Source organism: Podarcis bocagei (genome assembly GCF_964188305.1).
Source record: "Podarcis bocagei genome assembly, chromosome: 5".
Taxonomy (NCBI): domain Eukaryota; kingdom Metazoa; phylum Chordata; class Lepidosauria; order Squamata; family Lacertidae; genus Podarcis; species Podarcis bocagei.
In genome coordinates, this window is record NC_138129.1 from 52,937,724 (window position 1) to 52,960,799 (window position 23,076).

The following is a 23,076-nucleotide window of genomic DNA, read 5'->3' on the forward strand; positions in this document are numbered from 1 at the left end:
CAGCAGGGTGTATTTGAAAAATATTCCATGTGAGGTCTATCTGATGCTTCCACATTTTTTCCTGGTGCTTTCTTATTTACTCCCTGAAGTTTTAAAATATACACCCCCGCCATACATGTCTGCAACCAGCATAGCTGAAGCACCCAGCTTATGAACACTCAGCTTTTGGATGTGGTTTGACAGATCACAGGATTTCTCCAAGTGATGTTTAAAAATAAAAACCTACAGGAGTAAAATGGACTAATTTGGACTATTATTAACATTATTATAGTTATTAATTTCATTTAAGAATTGCTTCCTATGAGGCATTCTGAATCAATATAAAATAGAATAGCAGCCATATATAAAACAGTTAAAACAACTGTATATATAAAAACCATTTAAATAAAACAATTATAAATATACAAAACCAGTTTAATACAGCAAGAGAACCTACATAAAATCAATTCAAATTCAAGACAGATACCCAGTGCTTTTTATCCTGGGGGTACGTAGGGGTAGACATACCCTAAACATTTTGTGAATCTTCATACTTTTGTCCATTTACTGTATTTATTTTTCCCCATTTGAACTATAATGGTGATTTTCTTGAGTCAAAATGAGAGTACCCCTAAAGATTTTTGTAGAAAAAAGCACTTCAGATATCAGTGAGGATGACTATTTTATAAGGCTTGTTGAAGGAGGAATTTGAAACTACATGTTCACATAAGCGCATCTCTCTCTGTTAAAAATAAGAGCACACAGAAAGATACTTCTCCCACCCCCTTCCCCACAGAGAGGATAGCGCTAATATATTTTGTGGGGGTGGGTGTTGGCTGGATTACACCTAGCATTAGTAAAACATGGATAGCAGGTGGGGAGGAACCTCAGGCTTGGGGCTGAATGCAGGATTCTCCTCAAGCCAAAGCTCCTCCTCAGCCACACCCCCATTCTCCAGGCCACGCCCCTCACTGGTGCTGCTTTGTAACCTCTTTGAGGGGTTGCCTGGCTGGAATGTGCCTTTGAAGTCTCTTCATGCCTCTTACTTGTCAGGATGGAGAACGTGTGTGTGTGTGTGTGTGTGTGTGTGTGTGTGTGTGTGTGTGTGTATAAAAACAAGCCTAGCGTACAAAGCTAAAAATTACATTAATTGCCCCACCCACTTTTGCCTTTGTCACCACGTGGTTCCTGGAAGGTTGCCCAGAAGTGAATGAGGCCTTCAGCTGAACATGGTTTGCCACCCTGACTTAACACTAAGTATGCATTTTAAATTTGTTTTAATATATACAGTATACAGTTATGCTCCTTGGTTCAGAAGCACACCAGAAACTTATTAACATGGCCAGAAAAGAAATGAAAGGATTGAGGCAGTAGTGGGTGTGGAAAGGAGAAGAGCAGAAATTGATGGTTGATCCTCCCACCCCAAAACACCAAAGCAAATTTTCTGTGACCCCTGAGTGGAGCAATTTGGAGCCCAATTTCCTCAACTTTTTGGATTATCTCCATATTGGACAAAGTCAAATTTACAGGGGAAAGCATAGATTTTTGTGCTATTTGACTGCACAAATTAAGCAACCACACAGTAAATTCTGTGTGGACAAGCCCTTAGTCTCTCTGTGGAACACACAATACTTACACATGCTACTGAGAGAGAAAGAAAGGACAAATACATCCACTCTCCACCCCAACAATGAGATGTGATTGCATATGTGAATACATTCTGGCAAAAGTTATGTCTGCCCAGCAAAGGATGCATCCCACAGCTCAGCATGTGAGAGTCTGTGTTCTGGCAGAGGGAATGTGATCGCCAGCAATGTTTCGCCAGTTCTTTCTTGTGGTGAGTGCTGCTCTCTTCTGGTGAGGGTGCATACATGCACTTTCTGTCTCTATTTGCATAAAATTATCCAGGAAGTTATTGTGATTTTTCTATCTCTGCAGTTTCTTTCTCCAGGCAGGAAGGAAAAGATTCTGCTGAAAGCTTACTGAGCATGTAACCTGACACAGAATGTTCCCTGGATAGTGTGGTACCTGCAATGAGCATGTGGGTCTGTCTGTCTGTCTGTCTGTCTGTCTGTCTGTCCATCATGGGTACAGTGAAGAAGTATTAGCAAAGGGAAATAATTATTGTGCATCAGATTGTTTTTACTCATATGTACAACTAAATACCATTTGTGGTAAGCAAATGCTACTTTCAGTATTGATATCAACATATGGAACCCACATTGATAGGGTAGCCATCATAGGAGCCAACTCCTAGGGGCTGAGGTCTCTTCGCGCCCCCCCCAAAATATTTCAGGGGCTCCCTGCCAAGTTGATGGGCGTTGCCATTCAAATGGTGTGTGTGTCTCATGTCTTGTGATTGATTATGTGGGGAGGGGCTTACCCGGACCCACCTATTTTATTCAAGTTGGCACTCCTGGTGGCTATGTGTCCTACTTTACAGAGGATGCTCCTCTATTTCCCACCCTGCACTTTTAATTACACCTGGAAAAGAACTGGCAGTCAGTAAAGTTGGAATAAAATCAGAGTGACATGATACGCCATAAAACTGACTCTCATAAAAAGCCTCATAACTTCAGTTTGAACTAGCTGCATTTTTGGGATGCTTTTTGAAAGCAGCCCTATATAGAACACATTGACATCTCAGTGTAACTAAGGGATGTGTTACCCTGACTAGTTTTGCTTTTTCCAGAAATCAGTGCAACTGGCATGATAACAGCTGGGCAAAAGTAGTCCTGGCCACAACAGCCATTCAGTAACCTAAACTAAAGCACTGGATCCAGGAGTGCCCAGTTGCAGAAGTCGGCTGCAAATTACTGCATAGACTCTGTGAGGAGTCTGCCCTCCTCCCCTCTCTCAGTTAACCACTGTCTCTTCAAATTATTGCATAGATTTTCCAGGGGGTCTGCCCTCCTCCCTTGGATTTTTCTCCTCCTTTGATGGACTACAGCTCTCATCACATCCTTTGCCTTTAACACAGATACTGGGGAATAAATTGTTTTGTCTGTTTAAATCAGACTGGATGTGTTTGATTTGTAGCTATTCTATGGAAATACCACTAAGATCACTTGTGGGAATAAATATTGTACTAAAATTCCTAACTTTTTTTAAAAAGGAAAACAGTTATGGCGATCATCCAGTTTAAGAATTTATGCAGCGTGCGTTAAGGGGAGGACGGAAAACATGCTGTAAGATTTTACAGGCGCAGTAGCATTCCCTGCTTTTACCTATATTGTAAAATGTAGCTTCAACATACAGGCAGCCTTACTTTTTAGTAGCGATGCTCTGACATCGACTGAGGGGCGTTGCCTCTGTTTGCCATATTTGTATAGTGAAAATCGCATCAGAATTTGACGCAAACAAAGCAATCGCTATCTGCATTCTACTTTAGTGATATTAGTTTTACGGCTACTCTCCACCCTGTACTTTATCGTCAAAATTTTAGAAAGTTTTTTCCACTACAAGCGGGGAAACGGAACCAGCAAGTTCGAACTCTTGACGCTAGCCGAGCCACAATTGGTGTTGCACGTTCGGACCCAAGTGGGAAACGATTCTCGGATAAACGGGGACCGGAAGTAGTACTGGGATTCCCGTATCGGCGCTGCACAACCGGTGTCCGCTGCTGCTGTTTAGGGTTGGTAGCGCGTGAAAGGAAAGCGTGAGGTACGGGGGAAGGGAAATGGGAATGTGCGTGAGGGATACGCTGGGAGTTGGCACTGCGTAAGAAACCGTGAAGAGCGGGAAACTTGAGGCGCGCGGAGTTGATATACACGGTTTGGGGAGCCTGGGGACATTTGAGCGGGCTGCAGCGTATGTGGAGGAGAGCTGGGGGATGTATCTTTCATTAGTATCCGGTGTCTTTTCCCTTGGGGCTCCGGAACTCCAGAGCTACCATAGGAAAAAGTCCACGCCAAAACATCATGAAAAACATATATTTGTCGAAATGTAACGCTATCTCAATACTATTCCAGAAATATTGTTCCATTCATAATGCAACAATTCAGGCTGAAGATTGAACTCCCGAATTCCAACTAAGGCTGCCGTCTCAGCCCCACATGCTTGGGAGTAAGCTCCATTGAGTTTAGGAGGACTTCTGTCTGGGTAGACATACAGTGGTACCTCGGGTTACATACGCTTCAGGTTACATACACTTCAGGTTACAGACTCCGCTAACCCAAAAATATTACCTCAGGTTAAGAACTTTGCTTCAGGATGAGAACAGAAATCGTGCTCTGATGGTGCAGCGGCAGCAGGAGGCCCCATTAGCTAAAGTGGTGCTTCAGGTTAAGAACACTTTCAGGTTAAGAACGGACCTCCGGAACGAATTAAGTACTTAACCTGAGGTACCACTGTAGTTAGGATTGCACTTGACGTTCTTATCAGGGAGCAGCGGGGTGATCTAAACTGCAGCCAGGCAGTAGTGGGAGAGGACAGATGGGCAGAGACACTGCCTCCTCTGCAGCCCTGTTGTTCACAGTTGCTTGGGCAGAAGGCAAGAGGGCAGGCAGAAACCTGCTTTGGGAACTGCTATAGTTTTCAGGTCCGATGCCATCAAGTGACTGCAGGAGTGGACAAAGCAGCAAATAAAGTCCATGTTATTGTGTGGGATATCTTTAGGCTCATTTTTAATAACAGGGATTAAGGTTTGTGCACGTATATTTCAGTGGCCCACTTTGCACATCTCATTATACCATAGCTTACAGCAAGTAATGGGCAGCATTCTGGTGCAAATGGACAAAAGTTCCCACAGCACTCCTACCCCATTCCTACCAGTGCTGTGCTGTGGATATGGCTCTACACAAAGCATGAGTGTACCTAAGATTTGTTGTGGTCACCCACTCATGTTTCGTTTGGAGAGCAACAAGCCACGAACCCAGGTTTGGATCACATAACTAGCCAGACCGTGACTTGTTTTGTCTGCAGTGCAGCAGGAACAGAGTAGGAATGCTGTGAGAATGTTTGAGCACTTGAAATGGATGTAGCCAGGATTTTTGTGGTGGGAGCAGGCCTCAGCTATGTATTTTTTTTGATTTAGAGGGGGCAGCTGCCCCCCTTGGTTACGCCCATGGCATTTGTTCACTTTAAACTATAGTTTGTTTTAAACTATGGTTTAATGTGACAAGCAAACCAGGCCAGTATCCCCTTCCCAATGCTTGTCTACCTCCATATTTTAGAATAGTTGTTTATAAACAGAATTTTATAAACAGAATTGTTTGTTATGATTTCTTAGTCAGCTTCTTTTTCTATTTTATGTCGCGTCTGGGCCTGGATACCATTATATAATGGACAGTGGATGCAAAGGAGCGCTTTTATTTAACTCTTGCTAATCAAGTTTGACACCAGGCATGTGTGTAGTCTACTAAAATTTCTAAATTTTGGTTTGGCTAGATTACATAGATGTGACTATGTTTATTTTTTTTCCTGCTTCAGAGATTCAGGTTTTCAAATAATTTGTCTGCTTCTTTTGACATAGACTCTTAGGAGGGAATGGGAAGAAGATTGATTTGTAGATAGACTTGTAGTGATAGAGATAGCGAGGAGCAACCATAGTAGACACAGACACATAGCTGACACGAAACGTCCATCCCCTAGGGGCAGTCTAGAAACCATGTTCTAGGATTCTAAGTCTTTATCAGATGCTGCCTGTGCTTTTCACATAATGTCAAATATCAGGTTCTGCAGTTTGGTGGAAAACACATGGGTGCATGGAATAAACAAAGCTCTGGTCATTAGTCCCATGGGTATAAAAGTTTCATGTGCCTGCCAAGACTGTTGCAGGTGCTTGTATTTTCTGTAAGTTAACTGTATGGAGAAGAGAAAATTAATTCCTAATAAGTAAGTAAGTGAGTAAGTAAGTAAGTAAGTAAGTAAGTAACAAGCAGTCTGTTGTATGTAGAGGGAGTCAACAAATTTCGCAGCTAATTTTGTTAAGGCTAGTCTGTATCCTTTTGGCTTTTACTTAATTTTTAATTATGCCTTGCTTTTTATTTCAGGTGACAAAATGACTACAGGAGCTGATGTCCGGGATATATTGGAACTGGGGGGCACAGAATCTGAGAACATAGGAACTATTAACAAAAAAGATATCATCAATTCTGATAAGGTACAAAAGGGGTGAGGAAAGGGGATAGGAGGAGGAGAAGCTTTGTGCATGTAATTCTAAGCTATATGCATGCAACACGATCTTCTTTTTTTGGATCTTGCCAGCGTGATTGCTGCATACAGCAATATTGTTTACCCTAATCTTGAACAAGTTGTGAGACTACTTGTCTTGAACAAGTTGTGAGACTACTCCTCTTAAAAAATAGAAATAAAAGATCAGATTATTTTTCTTTTTTGACATATAACACATTTTTCAGCATCCTCATTCTGTGCTGTCCCTATAGTTCTGCATTTGAGTGTCAAAAAAATTAATATCTCTGTACCTGCTGGTGAAAGCAATGTGGTATCACTTATTTCAATTTTGTTTAATCTGTATACAGCATAAAGCTGGAGTGCATAATTTGAATGTCCTTTTTGGGCATAAGGAAAATAGCAATCCGTTCTACTTTTGGTAATGATATTTACATTTTGAATAATATTCTTTACACTTGGATTTGCAGGGTCTCAGGATACCTCTCAGACTATATTCACTGAAGGGCTCCTCTCTCTTGCTTTTTGCTGCTTCCTGTTTATATTTGTAGCATTGTTTACATTGTTGAGTATAAAAGAGAATCACACCTGCAGCAGAATGACAGAAATGTGGAGGGATGGGAGAATTAGGGAAAGTTTGCTTGTCTGCGGAACTTTGGGAGGTCTGGTTGACAACTGCAGGTATTTTCTGTCATCAAATAGAAATTGTGCTATCCTCTTAATCTTCACCTCCAGAATGTTCCTGCATTTTGAGAACTATGAGTAAAGTAGGAAGTGAAGACTTTGCAGGGAAGCAAAATACAAACAACATCCTCTTGCTGCTCATATGTTTTTGTACCAAGAGTTTAAGCTTGACTAAAGTTAGATCAATAAAGCTGGATTGTGATGTTTTGAGGCATTGCATAGAAGAGAACAGATGCAATCTGTCAGATGTAAAAATCAGAATAAACAGGGACTGATGCTTATACTCCCACATAATTTTGGTGTTAAGATTGCACAGCCTTTGATAAAAACCTTATTTTTCAGAAAAAATCCAAGAAGTCATCAGAGACCCTCACATTTAAGAGACCAGAAGGAATGCACCGGGAGGTCTATGCTCTGCTGTACTCTGATAAAAAGTAAGTTTTGTTACCTGGATAGTTGGTGTTTTCCTTAAACCAGCCTCTCATCTCCTAGGTATTTGGCAGGTGAAAGCCTTGACAAGTCTGTTCTTGAAAATTTACTTTCTCCAGCTTTCGATAGTGTTTTTACCTTTAGCCCCTTCCTAGGATCTATGACTTGCTCTACTGGAAGTGCTGTTTCAGCATTTTTGATCTCCATGATCTAAATGTGTGAAGCCCTTTTGATATGTAAAAAATTCAGATGTTGAGGGCATGGAACTCTCCTTTTAAAAAGAATGTTGGGAAATACTGAACTATTTACTGTCTGGAAGAACTATAGTTTTTGATTCTGAATTTTCATTTTGGGTTCATGAACCTTAGACAATGGAAAGTTCACATGAATTGTAACAGATTTCTCAACTCTCACATGCTGTTTTGTTCCTTGAATTTATCTGTATTTTCAAACTTTCACCTGTTTGTGGTAGAAGATGAAGGAGAATCAGAAGCAAGTAAGGGGCAAGAGATGTCAGAGGCTGGATTGTAGGAAGGCCGTGCTATTATGCCTTGCCTGAATAATGTTTTAGGAGCACTATGCTTCGTGGATTCCTAGATTGAATGAAAGAAGCAGATTTTCTGTATCCTGCAGTATTTGAAAGTGCATAACAGGAAACCATGGTTTTTCCATTATGAGAATGTGCTGTGATTAGCCTTTAGCTTGTATTTAACTTCTAAGAGGTCTCTTCTTTGCTATCAGGAAAAGTGACACCTTAGAGGTGATTATAAGACCTACTTTTTGGGTTTTTTGGTTGGCTTTCTCATCTTTTGTAGAGGAACTGAACAGATGGGAATAAATGGTCACTAGAGCTAACCTTGCTGCCCAGTGAGCCTTTAATGATCCCACCAGCTCCATCTTTTATAGCTTCAAGCAAAGAGGCATCCTATTCCTGAAACATACTTGTTCTTGGGATCTGTCCTAGGAGATCTTTGGACATGCTCTTTTTTTAAGGTCTAACAGTTCCATTTGTCCTTTTTTACACTTCATGCCAGTGAACATGAGCAGCAATTTGAGGAAGTGGAAAACCAGGCTCTGTGTCAGCAGCAGCTGCAAGCAGAGCTGCTACTAGCCAATGCACATCCAGGCTAAATAATGGGGGTGTGGGACTGAGTGCAGACTCTGTACCTCACTGGCCTATGTTCACGTAAGAGACTAATAAATTTTGACCCTCTTAGATCTGTGGAGCTTTGGGTTGTGTGCTGAGTGTGTAAGATCAATCTACAGTATACAGAATTGCCCTGGCTTTACACTGATCTTTAAGCATTCCTCAGAGATCATAGAAGGGGATTAAATATGCAAAATGAGCCTCATGCTGACAGTAGGTTCCATTAATTTGTACCTTGTCTTTGTTTCAGGGATGCACCTCCCCTTCTTCCAAGTGACACAACGCAGGGCTACCGCACAGTTAAGGCAAAGCTGGGATCTAAGAAAGTGCGGCCTTGGAAGTGGATGCCTTTCACCAACCCTGCTAGGAAGGATGGGGCCATGTTTTACCACTGGAGGAGGGCAGCAGAAGAGGGCAAGGATTACCCTTTCGCCAGATTTAACAAAGTATGAAGGATTGATCAGAGCTTGTATTAAGTATGAAGGCTTGAACAGAGCTTGTGAAATGGGAGTGAGTGGATAAATTTGTGCCAAAGTATCTCAAAGGACATCTCCAAATACCCTCTTTCTTTCACTTGCTATCTCTAGGGTTAATTCCCATATCAACTTCAGAAGTGTAAGACTGATTCTGGTATCACAGGACATTAAACTCTGCAGTATTCTTTAACTTTTTTTAAATACTTGAGTCCTGTGGGGTGTGTGCTACTTATCAGCGTCCACACTGAAAGTCCTGATTTGGAAGGCATCTAAGTAACATTGGGTAGTGCCTCAAAGCCACAAATTAAAGTTAGCATGAAAAGGTCACAAAAAGTTAGCTACTTTTCACTTAGGAGCGTGCAGGTGTGAACACACACACAAACACACAAAATTATGTGAGGTCAGATTGGCAGATGAACATCTGTGGCTGTTCATATCTTTAGTCTAAGGAGATAGCATTCAGTAAAGGTGCAATTGCCCCCAAGATTGAGGGGGCCCGCCATGTGTGACATCACATGCAATGTTGCATCGTCTGGAGGAGACCAAGTGCTCTGAAGGAACCGGCCACTAAAGCTGCGCCACATTTGGCTGTGTGCTCAGCCTCCTCTGCCCCGTAAACATTGGGGGCCCAGCACTGAGTAACAGATAAAACGAATGGATGGAACTAGCGGCCCCCATTTTATCATTTGGGTGGCAGCAAAGATGGGATGTGGGAAATAAAGCTTACATTTTGAAGTTACTTGTGATTGGGGCATAGAAGAGGGCAACTGGATTTCTTTCCTGTGAAATCATGGGTTTGTTTTACCTCAAAGTAATCCTGCTAGAGGAAACAATCCTGCATGAGGGGGAGCATGTTGTGCCAGCCGTCTCATTCAGTCTGTTCTTTCCTTCTGCAGACAGTGCAAATTCCAATTTACTCAGAACAGGAGTATCAGATGTACCTTCATGATGATGCTTGGACCAAAGCTGAAACCGACCACCTCTTTGACTTATCCAGATGGTTCGATCTTCGCTTTGTGGTCATTCATGACCGTTATGACCACCAGCAATTCAAAGTAAGTGCCTGTCAGCTAATACCGTCTACAGTAAAGTTGCCATGGTGCAGTTTGTTGAATAAAACTTATTTCCAGTTTAAGGATCTGCAGACATGGACAATGCAGTGTGCAGGTTAAAATAATACATGCCTGTTAAGGGTTCCTGAATTCTCTTCCTGAAGTTTTGTGTGAAATATTATAAGCACCAGCTGTGTTGGGTAAGAGACTTACAAAAGCAAGGAAAAGCTGGGTTGTTAAGCTCTGAGAGGCATCTCAACAGTGTGTATTTGAAGGTGGGATGGCTAGGACAGAATAGGGATTCTGTTGGTGTACTACCCACCCTGTCACTCAACAGTCTCATTTCTAGCAGGGGTACTCTTGGTGTTGGACTCCTCTCAGCTTGTTGTGCTGGAGAACTTCAACATTTATGCTGATGCCTTGTCAGGACTGGCTCAGGTTTTCATGGCTGCCATGACAACCATGAGTCTGTCCTAAGTAATCTGGCCCTACCCATGCTGCAGGACACATTCTGGACTTGGTTTTCTGTGCTGGATTGAATTATGGTGATCTTAGCGTGGAGGACAGTGTTAGTTCCACTGTCATGGACTTGCTGGAGCTCATAATCTTAGTGGGTGTCTGGGTGTGATTAAGATAGTCCACCCTAGGAGGCAAGGTATCTGGAGTGTGTGTTGGCATCTCAGATCATGGATGAGACAGATTATCTAGATCTGTTTCAATCTGGTTTCAGGCCTGGTTATGGGAGAGAGATGGCTTTGGTTGCCTTGGTGGATGACATGCCAGGAACTGGACAGAGGGAGTGTGTCCCTTTTGGTTCTTCTGGACTTTTCAGCAGCTTTCAATACCAACCTTGGATGCCTTGTTGGAATGCAGCTTGGAGACACTGTTTTACAATGGCTTTGTTTCTTCTTGGAGGGGTGAACCTAGAAGGTGGTGCTGGAGGACTCCTGTTTGACACATTGGCTGTTGACCTTTGGGGTCTCTCAAGGTTGTGTTCTGTCCCCCATGCTCTTTAACATTTACATGAAACTGCTGTGAGAGGTTGTCTGGAGTGTTGAAGTTCAGTGTCACCAGTATGCTGTTGACACCCTGCTCTATTTCTCCTTTCCACCTAAATTCAAGGAAGTTGTCTTGATTCTAAACTAGTGTCTGTCATCAGTGAGGGTGAACAAATAGAAACTTAATCCACACAAAACAGAGGTGCTCCTGGTCAGTCAAAAGGCTGTGCTGGATGGAGTTGTACTCTCCCTGTAGACATATGTTTGCAGTTTGCGTGTGGGTGTGCTCCTTTATTCAGCCCTGGGCCCTCTCGTTGGGAGCCTCCCTTACTCCAGCAAAGGAACAATCATCAACCCACTTTAAGCTCCCAGTAGCTCCTTTGAATCCCCACCCTTATTTTCCCTATACCTGACGTTATGTGCAAGGAGAAGAACTAAGTTGATTAAGCTAGAAAAAGAATTTTAGGGTTTCTACTGCTGGGTAACTGATTAAGTGAGGTGAGATGGAGAGTGTTAGTGAAGATGTTGCCATGGAATCAGGGGACATGGAACAGAGGATTTTGGAGAATGGCTATATTTTAAATAAAATTGTATTGGTGAGGGAAGATCCCAGAATATGCAGTCCTGTCTTGATTTGTGATTATTGAATGAAGAGCAACAAAGCCTTGTATGTAGCATGGGACCACCGTCTTGTGATACCTAGGCCTGGATACTACTGCCCAGAGAGCGATAAGTTATTAGATGCTTTGCAGATACTGGAAAGAAATAAAACTATTTCCTGTGATAGAGTTCACTAATTGGCGCTAATTACAATCATTTTCCTAACATTTCTCTGATGCTTTGTTCACGTTGCATAACTTTAAGCTATTTTTTCATGGTGTTAGATTTCTTTAAGCTCAGTTGTATCCTTGTTCTCTCCTTAGAAGCGGTCAGTGGAAGATTTAAAGGAGCGCTACTATCACATCTGTGCCAAGCTGGCCAACATCCGTGCTACCCCAGGCACTGACTTGAAAATCCCTGTTTTTGATGCTGGCCATGAAAGGCGCCGGAAAGAACAGCTAGAGAGGCTATATAATCGGACACCAGAGCAGGTAATGTCAGGAAATGTTGCAAGGCAGCCTGGCCTCACATTATCTTACACTGGATCTGTAGCAATAGCTCATCATTTCTGGGTACTCCCCAGTGCCCTTCAGGGCTGCTAATGTGACTCCTGTTGGAGGTAGCAGTAGGTGCACCTCCCATCCTTTAAGCGTGATTTATCAAGTAATGGGCATACACATATTAGGTGATCAATGTGAATAAAGGAATAACTACTAGAAAACAAAGTGTGTTAAAATACGTTTTATTTGAGTTTTGTCTGAGAAGGATAGAAGCGTAGTGCTGATTACGCTTGTCAAGTTCTATCTGGATTTCAGACAATGCATTTAGCATATTTTTCTTTTCAGTAATGCAGTGGTGTCCACACTTTTTTCAAAGAGGGCCAGATTTGATGAAGTGAAGGGCTGTGAGGGCCGACCAAAGGGCCAACCAAAGTTGTTGAGCTTTTTTAGGCAGGCCGGATTAGGTCCCCGAAACGGATTTTGGACATGTCTGCACTACTGTATGGGTACTTGCATTACCTGGATAAAAACAGTTGCTTTCATGAAACATCCTGGACACGCCATCATTTTGTAGTTCGTATTTTGTAGCTCGTAGTTTGATGGTGAAGGTGCTGGCAGCAACTGCCTGATCTGGTATTGGCTGAGAATGTTAATAAACATTCATATTTCTGAGGAAATGAAACAAAGTGAAAGGTAGGTTTGACTGTGTTAAACACACCCAGAAAGCTCTGTGAGCAGGAGTATCTGTGAGGGTATAGCAAGGGCAGCCTGTGTGCTGAAAATGGGGGAAGGGGTCAAGAAAGGAAAGGAAGGGACTTGTAAATTATGTGTGGTGGAAGAAAGTGAGACTGTGAAGAGCCCTTATATAGGCAGGAGATACGAAAAGAGAGACAATGAGATAGTGACATTAACAACGTAGAATCTATATACTATAGCCTGCTATATACATAGTGAGAGCTTTGGAATCTGATTGGCTGTGGTATCTAGTGTTTCAAGGCTTCATGAGCCTTTAAAAATTGCTTGGGTAAGAACATTGTACTATTTGTTGCTGCTTTTGTCTCTCTAGTAGTATATAACTTGGCTCCCAGAAAACCACAGGGCAGGTGAAACCCAGGCCAGAAGCACATCTGTTGCCATTAAGTGGCCCCTTTGGATTGCTTTTCCAGTCATGTTTCCGTTTCACCTGTAGGTGGCAGAGGAGGAATATCTAATCCAGGAGTTGCGGAAAATCGAAGCCAGGAAGAAAGAGAGGGAGAAGCGAACACAAGACTTGCAGAAACTCATCACCGCCGCTGACACCACCACTGAACAAAGACGTGCAGAGCGCAAGGCACCCAAGAAGAAGCTGCCACAGAAGAAAGAGACGGAGAAGCCTGTAAATATCTTGTTAGGGCTCTACCTTGCCATTTGTCTGCCACGGCCTGGGGCAGGGAGTGAGGGGTGGTTTGCCGGTCCTCGCCATATAAGCATTGTTTCTGTGTTTTTGTTTGTTTCTTTTTAGACCCTCATATCTCTTGGGGTGTGGAGAAAAGTTGGGTTTCAATCATATTGCAAGCTGCAGAGGGATTTCGGTTAAGCTGGAAGGACTTGAAAGTGCTGCACTAGGAAGGAGAGAAACTGGACTCATGCAAAGCCCTCTCAGAGAGCAAGCAGTTCAGTGGTTAGTGAATACACAGCAAGGAACTTGCTCTTCTTTGTGCCATGCAGCATAGCAACACAAGGGGAGATTAGGGAAATTTGAAAGAAGCACATTTTTCAGCTGGTTTCTTCTAAAAAAATTACAATTACAGGATGAGGTAGTGGTCAGACTCCCTTCTCAGGTTTCCCAGAGCTTCTGGGTCTGGCATAATTGCCAGGCTTGCAGACGAATTGAAGCTCTTCCAATCTAGGGTTAAGCCAATATTTTTGAAATGTTAAAAGAGAATGATATTTAGTTGATGTTCCTGCTCTCACCTAGAACAAGTGTTTTTATGCCTTCCTAAAACCTCAAGATGGTAGGTGTAAATGGATAACATAAGGAGCAGCATTGACATTCATTTATTTATAAAGAAAAAATGATATACCACCCACCCACAGAACACCAAGGTGGTGTACAAAAAATACCAATGTAAATTCAATGCCTCTTTGCCTCTACCTTTGCTGTGTTCAGTTGTGAACTTCTCACTCATTCTATGATTTACATGTTGTGAGTGGTGGAACAACGGAATGTCTTAATAATATACGAAATGTCTAGCACTGTGTTTTATTTAGAATACACTGTGGAATTACCGCATTGACGCCATGCAGTTTCTGGGGAAAGGACTCTGCCTTTCAGATGGCTCTAAGGAGGGAGATGAGTAGGAAGAAGCCACTACATACTTAAAAAAGAAAAGAAAAAAAGTGTGCACCACTTTGTGTCACTACAGGCTTACTGCTTGTTAGGACTGCTCTGCTGTCTTGGGTTGGGCTGCCCTGAAGGTTTGTGGTTTCAGTTTCCCTTTGCCTCTTAGTCAGCCAGATTGTTCCATGCCATGCAGCATGTGGAATCAAATAGCCACTCAAAATGCTTGAGGCGTGTTTGGCTGTCTACCCCAGTATTGCCTGGGGCCCTTGTGCCTGCCTATAGGTAAGCACCTCAGGGCTCCTGAAGGCAGCTTCTGTTGTTGCACTAGTGCTGTTTCAACCATGACAGAGTCCATTAGGAGTCAATTACCAACTGTAGCAGGGAAACGTGTGTGTGTTTTTTTGAAGAAAAAAAAACGCATTTTAACTAAGAATTTGAATTGAGGGCTGTATCAGCATCATCGCAACAAAGGGAAGTCATTTACCAAAGAGTCAATTGAGGTTGAAGCATTTACAGCTCATGCTGGCGTGTGAGGGATAGCAACCTGTTTAATTGCTCTGATGTGAGGTGAAGACAGACTGTGCAGTGTGGGAGGGAGTTAGTGTGTCCCTCATTTTCATTAGGGATTAGGCGGATAATTGTCAAGGGGAGATGGCAGGGACATGCCCAAAACTGCTCCAGGATTCTCTTGAACAGAATAACATGGAGAAATTTGGTTGCATCAGTGCCTTTAGTATGGAGCGGAGTCTGCAAATCCCAGCATGCATTGCTGCTGATCCGGTCAGTGTAGAGTTTATCTGTACCCCCTCCTGCTGCCATCACGGTAGTCCATCTTTCTTGCTTTGGCTTCAGGTCACCCTAGGCGCTAGGTTCAATTTATTAACTAGGGACTGCAATAAAGTGTTCTTTAATACTGTGTGTGTCAGGCTAAAGAGCCCCCACAACAGATTTTGACTCTATGGTGAAGGGCGAAATGATAAAGGGAATTTGTCATATTATCTTCCCTCCGGTGTCCCGAAGGGATAGAATAACTAATTTGTTGTAATCAACACAGTTTCCTGGGCTGTGAATGGGGGCTTTCCTTTGTTTGCAACGTGGGAAATCAAATGGCATAGCTTCAACAGGTTAGGTCTTGGCCAAACACAAGTAAGAAAGTTTGCTGCTAAATGACGGGAGATAATTCCCTGCTCAGCGAATTATCTCAGTGATTATTGTACTAGTCATCAGTATTTCCTTGGGTTCACAGACTATATCAGTTGTCTCATGGATGATCCATGGTATATCTCTTTACAATATTGAAATTTCTGGGTGGAAAGGCTTTTTTATTATTATTAATAGAAGATGTTCAATAGAATGATGTGTTGGACTGGTAACAATTTTTCTTTTGAGAAGCATATATGTATCCAAACATATATGTATCCAACTCAGCCTCTGTCTTCTGACTTCCAGTCAGCTTTAACAGCTTCCTAGGATTACTATAGCTCCCTTTTAATTAAGCAAGACCCACGTTATTTGTAGGGAAAGATAGAGGGATCTGCAATAGAGCTTATTATGTTGGGTTTCTTTCTTCCTCTGCTGAGGATATGCACACACGCTTTTAAAATTATAGCTTAATTGTCCAAGAATTTATTGTATTGAAGCATTTGTGAATCTGCAGTGTTTAAACAGCGGATAAATTACATGCTTAGCTTGTAATGGGAAAATATTTGGCTAGAAGAGAAAGACATTATTCCTGGTGAAAAATGCAAGGCACTATGAGATGGGTATATTTCCCCACAGCATGAAGTTCATGCAGGGAACAAATGGCTAGAACAAGAATAGTAAAGTTGTTTAGTACAAATGGTACAGAAGTTAAATAGTTAATGGAAAGTGATACTAATCCTGGTTTATTGGCCGTAAACATGGAACAGAAAACATGCAATGATCAGGTGGGGAAAGTTTAAAGATATTCTTAAACAAATCTTAGATTCTCAGGATTTTGAGAAGTCATAATTTTGCATTTCAGAGTTGCACTCCAAAATATATCCACGCTTGGGACCATGCAGGGTTTTAAAACCTGCTTTGTATCCAGGTTTGTAGTTATACTAGCGTGTTGTGAGTTCTACAGGTCAAGACTATAAGGTTGCATTCAGTGTAGTGTTAAGGTGAATGTTCTGTCAGTGCAGGGGTTTCCTTTGCTCTGCTGAACATTCTTTTCTCTCCTCATGCGTCCCCAAATCTGTTCTGGGGGGTTCCCCCAACCCTCTGGTTCAGATTTGGATCACAGGGAGGAGGTACTAGAGCTAATCCTTGTGCTTGTGCAAGAATTTAATTGACTATTGCTAGGCTGGGAGCCAAAAGGCATCCCCTCCAATATTTCGCATGAAAATAGGGACATTCTATGTTTTAGAAATGTCCCTATCTTCAGACGGTTCAGGTAGCAATGGGCATTCTACTGTATGCAGCATAGTAAAAAGATTGAGGCTAAAATAATTCAGAATGGATCAAAGCAAACAGATTTTAAACCAGTGAGCAAATCAGCGTGGTGGTTGACCAACTTTGTGTAAAATGATTCATAAAAGTAATTTTATCTATTGGAGTCTGTTTTCAGGAATTGGGCAAAACAAAGATGTAGAAGTTAAGTGAGGTTTTGGAGACCTGGGAGACCTGAATAGCATTCTTACAGTCCTAGCTAGTGTGAGGCCCTGTAGATTTTAGCCTAGTAGAATCTTTGTGGTTCATCCAGAAGAGACTGCTGTTAGGGTAGAGCTTCTTTTAAGGACAGTGTCACATGTTATGTCAGTATAGTTTGGGCTATTTTGTTTCGCCTAGTGCTATGAAACCCTTTCCATGTCCCACTGGTTGTTTTAGATGCAATTTTCCTCCATAATTTTTAGTACATTCCTAGTACGGCTAGATTTGTACCAGCAGAAATTGTTGATATCTTAACATATCAAAGCCACTTTGGCAATTTAAAAGGCATTAAAATTAATGGGTGCAGTTCTTAGCAGGGCCTTCTTAGTGCAGACATTGACAGCTGGCTCTCTGTCAGAGAGTGGTCTTTGTACATCCTTTTGCATTTCCTTTTCTCAACATATGCTGTCTCTTTCTCTTTTAGGCTGTCCCAGAGACTGCTGGCATCAAGTTTCCGGACTTCAAGTCTGCAGGTGTCACACTGCGGAGTCAGAGGGTAGGCTACCATGTTGGTCGTTGGAGCCCTGTGTGGATGCTTGATTGCTTTCATTTCCTATTTATTCTCCTTTTAAAGCTGTTAAAGGTCCATTGGAGTCTGGGCTGTAATATCAATGTGGGTTCTGGCTGGTCTCAGAAATAATAGCTGTGTGTTTGCACTAGAGGCCCACTAGAGGTGCCAGTTGTGCATGGCTGAACTTGCTTCTTTGCTCCTTAAGCCTCAACTGTTCTGACTATGTCTCTGCGCTCTTATGCTTCCATCTGAGGTCAGGTTATCATGCCTGATAATGGGACCCCAGCAGAATATGTAGCCAGGAGAAGAGTCCTGGGAAAATCATTGGGAAATGGATCACAAGCTAGCTCTGTCTTCTGCAAACTGCACTGTTCCCACAAGTAGTTTTAAAATAAAAATTAGACATATGGATTTTGCAGCATTCTTCATGAGAATAAGCAGTTGGAACATGGAACTAACTTTCTGCCTCTTTTGAAGTTAATCAGAGGGCATTTTTGATATTACAATGTTAACTCGTCAAATAACTTTCTGTTTCCTCATTCTGTTGCTTCATTCTCTCCCCCCCCCCTATTTACATAATGGTTCTTTTTCATAAATGATAAACGAGGCAAAGGTGTTAGGTGCAGCTTAGGGCTACTCACTGCCCAGCAGTCTCCCTGCCTGAGCTGACAGAGCTGGTCTCAGAGCCTGTGTTGAGGACTCCCTCACTGCTGGTTCTGGGGGACTTCAACATCCATGCTGAAGTAACTGGCTCTAGGGTGGCTCAGGGCTTCATGGCCACCATGACAGCCCTGGGGCTGTCCCAACATGTCATTGGCCCAATGCATGAAAGTGGGGGATATTGACACAAGTCCCTTGTTGTGGTCAGATCCCTGTTAAGATTTAGACTTTCAGCACCTTTTCCCCTCTGCAGAGGCGGGGATCTATTAGGATGGTCCACCCGCAGAGGCTGATGGATCCAATGGGTTTCCAGTCAGCACTGGGGTATTTTCCAGCTGATATGACTAGTGCTCTTGTCAAGCCTTGGCTGACCTCTGGAACATCTGAATGGCAAAATCACCTGCATCCGCTGGTGGGATCTTGAGTTCACAAGTACAACATATGAATTTCAAAGGGTATCCTGAGCACTGTCTAGACTTGTTGTGTTGGATGAGTTTTAGTTTGGAAGGCTTGATGTGGACAAGGTGCTTGGATTGATCAGGGTGACCATTTGCACTCTGGACTCTTGCTCCCCTTGGCTGATAAAAACTAACAGGGAGGGGACAGTTGGCTGGGTCAGGCAGGTGATTACTGCCTCCTTGCGAGATGACGTGGTCCCTGCCTGCTTGAAGGAGGCAATGGTGAAATCATTCCTCAAGAAACCCTCCCTGGATTCGGAAAATCTAAGTAACTACCAGCCAGTTGTCAAGCTCCCCTCCTTGGACAAGTGGTTGCAGATCAGATCCCTTCCTTGTTACTGAGCAAGCTAATCACTGATGGCGTTGTCAGGGTTGTGGCTTTGCTGTATGACATGTCTCAGAACTCCTAATAGAGTAGGAAGAGCGAATTGGCTACAGTGCATATATGAGAAATCTGTTGCTGACAGTAGGTTAATTGGTGTAACTTTGGGATATGCCTTGGAATGCTACTTGGAGCAGCAGCAGGGAGGTGAGTGGCTATGGCTTGGTTTAGCCTTAATAACAAACCGTGGTTTGCTTGCTTTGAGCATGAGCCTTGGGTTTACATGGTCTTCCCACCTCTTTGCAAGTGAGGAGAGGAGATTGAAAGCAATTTCTTGTTTTGTCCAAACCTGAGGAAACTGTAGTTTCTCCCCTTTCAAAAAGAAAAAAGAAAAAAAAGGAAAGATGGGAGAGTGCATGAGACTTTCATTTGAAACAACTGTCTGAATCAGGCCAAAGCATTGAAGTGAAATGTTCTGGCAAGGTCACCAGGTTTTCCACAGTCTTCATCATACTCCAGCATGGACGGGGACTTTGGCTTATTAGGCAGGCCTGGGTTTAGTTTTGCAGAGATCCTAGACTATTAATTATTTGAGTCCCTTCTTCTGAACTCAAACCTGCACCATCTTTATCAGCTTCATTTTATGCTCAACATAGTAAGCAAGATTTTATATTTTTGGTTATTTTCATGCAACTATAAAACTAAAGATTAAAAAACCCATCCATCAGCAAGGGTTTCTCATGTTCTATATTATTAGAAGTACTTCATTAACAGAGTTTGTCTTTTGCCCAGGACCATTTCCCCCCCTTCAAAGATCTTGAGTTGCCTAAAATTTAAGACCATAGTCATATGCCAAGACTGGTCATTGGTAAATCTACCTCCATTACTGGGCTATGTTGGCATTAAATATCAACATTGTTTTGGCTAGGGAATCACTGGGTGAAAAGATATTGGGTGATGAGAATTGACCTTTGACCACTCATTTAACCTTGTCTGAGGTCCCAGTTCATGCATTAGGAGTGTAGCACGGCTGCCATTGCTTTGTAATTGGATCCTTTGCTTCGCTGGCAAGATTAACAGGGCAGAATTGCATAGAATGGGGGGATAAAATGCTAAGTTAACATCAGTGCACTAGTGCCCAGCCGTTTCTGCAGCCATGCTATATCCATAATCTCTTAATTGGGCCTCTGTCTTCAAGAGTTAATAGTTTTCTCTATGCTGCTGGCACTCATGGAGTCTGGAGGCTTTACCAATATTTGTGTGGCATTTACAAAGCTTCTGCAAGTGATTGTGATTCTAAGTGTTGGCCTGGATTGGAAAAAGCTGGCTTTATTGGGCTGTTATTTCTGCCAGTATGTGCTTCGATGCCAGCACTCCCACCTCTGTTTTTGATTGACAAGGTTTGGAGATGGTGTGCAGTGTGACATACGCAAAGGTGAGCAGACATGGAAGCCCTGGGGAGCAATCGGGAGAGGATTTGTTAACTGCCTGGATTAAGTCCTCTTTCTAAACAGCTTGTTCAGATTTTCTTCTGCAGTTTCTTGCAATGGAGAAGCAAGGGGCAGCTTTGTGTCTAAGATCAACGTGATGTTTTCTGCATAATAGTGAGAAAAACAATTTGCTTGAATATCGTTAAAAAACCAGTGCTTCCCCAGTTCTGGCTTAATGAAGATCTTACAAATTAACAGATTTGTTTGGAAGTGCCCTGATAATGTCCTGTATTCTTTCCTACTCCTGATAACTTCCTTAATTTGATAATAGTCATTTAAACCTTGCAGAGTAACCAAGTGCTGGCAATCAGGAGTTTAGAGAAATTTGAAGGGGGGGAAAGCAGTTATCACTACAAGTTCTATACAGATCTTTTGCTTCTACAATTAATTATCAGAAATTAACAGCTGAATTTGGTTTTCAAAAGACCAAGCCTGATCATTGTAGTCCTTAAAGAATTGAACAAAAGCAATCTTCCCTTCCTCAATCTAGACCTCTTGGGAAGAGTGGGGTGTAGTAGTCACTTTGAAAAAGAAGCAGTTTTGTATGATTCAAATATATTGTGTGCCAGTGAATTTGAAATGTGTGCGCAAATTTCATATCTCCCCTCACATTATTTTTGGAGAAATTAATTTATTCCTGTAGACTTTCATGCTGCCAGCTTAGAATAGAATGAAGGCTTTAAATTTGCGTTCTCTCTGAATGTGGACTTATTTTATATTTAACCTTAATATTCCCTCTGTGTTAATATACATTTTGTCAGGCAATTTTGGTGATACGTTTTCTTGCTACCCTATCCCCCTTGCTAAAGATAACATTGGCAAAGAATAGGGGTGTGTTTCGGTTCTGCTTTGGGGCTCTTGCCCTGAGTCTATGGGATGAGGCAAGAGGTCTGGACTCTAGACTGCTAAGTCTTTGATAATGAGGCAAAAACAGTAGGATAAAAGAAAGTTCTTAGCAGCCTCAGAGCCAGGGAGCGCACTGGGAGATGCTGTGGCGCAATTGTTTAGTTCACAGCTGGACACCTTCCACCAAGAAAGGCTTCCAGCCGGCAGTTTTACTTGTTACCTGCTAACTAGGATCTTGTAGACAAATTGGTGGTCAGACCAATTAAAAAGAAATAGGGGGAGAGGGAGCTTTCATTCCCATTGATTCACACATCCACCCTCACTGGCTTTTAAATATTTACTAGCCAACTGAGCACTTTTTTAGCACTGATTAATGAGGTACAATCTACTGTGGTGCTTGCTTTCTCGGAGCATGGGGCTGGGGTGGGGGCTAGGATTGTACTACGCATTCAAGATAAACGAGTATTTTGGTCAAAGCTTGGCACGAGGGAGGGGGGCGGCTTAGGTATGTGTATATATTAAATGCATGTTCTCAATATTTGATTTGTTTCGCTGTGAAGCGGTTGTGTGCGCTGCCTGTTTACTCTTCACCAGAGGCCCTTGGCCATGCGCCTTCTCTCTGACATTAATGCAGAGCCAGACCTCATCAGCTGCTAACGGGGGAAACATCTGTCTTTCTTCGCTTGATCAATACTGTCCCTTCAGAGGCCGAGCCTTGAAAGCAGTTACATAAAATACCAGTAATATTTATTTGGATTTGATAAATTTAATTACTTGGAACAATTAATAATTTATCTCTTTAGTATTGACTGTGCTGCAAGGCATTTTGGTGAGATAAGCTGATGGTAATCAGCACCTTCTTATTAGCCGGAAATTGTATGTTGCCACGATGGGAAAAGACTTCCAATGGTTAGAAAGATGAAGTGTTCTTGTTGCTTTTACTGACACATTCATGTAGTAACAGCGTGCAGAGCTAGACTCCACTACACAAATGTGTGAGATAATAGCTTGGGACATGGAGCACGTGGCAAGATGGGCGGAAAGTGTGATTTGAATGTCATCTCTGTTTTACTAACAGATATTGAGCGCTGAAGCAATACAACTCAGAAGTATTCTTCTAACCCTTCATCAGTATGTCCAGTACTGCAGTGGTTCTCAGATCTTTTACTTATGGGAGACTGGTTGTAAAAAATGTGGGGCTTGTGTAATACTGTCATGCCAGTGGATAGGATTTCCTCCCCATCTGCTCCAAAGGGTCTCCCAGCTCTCTGGAGGGAATTTGGGGAGATTGCGGAAGGAGGAAAGGAAGGGTAAGCAGAAGTTTTTGTCGTGCCAATGTGATGCCACAAATGGCTGTCACCCTTGATTAATTGAAAGATGAGATTTCATAAGCTAGAGCTCCTGATCACAAATGCACCAAATGGGCAATGAAGGTTTCATATGAATGTGCAAGTGTGTGTGCACCCACTTACCCCCTGCATTTGGGGCCAAATTTAAAGTGCTGGCTTTAGCGATTGAAGTCCTAAGTCCAGGTTATGTGAAGGACTGCCTGTACCTGCATCAGGCTGCCTGAGCTTTATGATAAGTTATGGACCCTATATTTTCTGAACTGTAGATTAGTAGCTAATGGGTATCAAGAAAAGGGCCTTTTCAGTGGTGATCCCATAGTTACGGAATATGACCACCACCCCCCGCCCATGAAGTGACTTTTACTTGCTTTTTAAATTCTTTTTTAAAAAATAGTTGTTTTTTACTGCTAACTTTAAATGACTTAATTATATGATTGAATGCATATG

At 42.4% G+C, this 23,076-nt stretch overlaps 1 protein-coding gene across 2 annotated transcripts in view; it reads left to right on the forward strand.

Annotated features, from left to right (window-relative positions):
• Window positions 1–3,443: 3,443 nt before the first annotated feature.
• Window positions 3,444–23,076, forward strand: part of DMAP1 (DNA methyltransferase 1 associated protein 1) — a 32,194-nt gene continuing 12,561 nt past the window's right edge. The window contains exons 1-8 of one of the 2 annotated variants that reach the window (XM_081195324.1): window positions 3,444–3,637; window positions 5,973–6,082; window positions 7,138–7,229; window positions 8,622–8,817; window positions 9,744–9,902; window positions 11,821–11,988; window positions 13,187–13,372; window positions 17,418–17,489. In XM_081195324.1, the coding sequence (XP_081051450.1) occupies window positions 5,981–6,082; window positions 7,138–7,229; window positions 8,622–8,817; window positions 9,744–9,902; window positions 11,821–11,988; window positions 13,187–13,372; window positions 17,418–17,489 (975 nt within the window). In that variant the 5' untranslated portion in view covers window positions 3,444–3,637; window positions 5,973–5,980. Of the gene's footprint in view, window positions 3,643–5,972; window positions 6,083–7,137; window positions 7,230–8,621; window positions 8,818–9,743; window positions 9,903–11,820; window positions 11,989–13,186; window positions 13,373–17,417; window positions 17,490–23,076 lie in introns of both variants that reach the window. The other variant, XM_081195323.1, reaches the window with a different exon arrangement.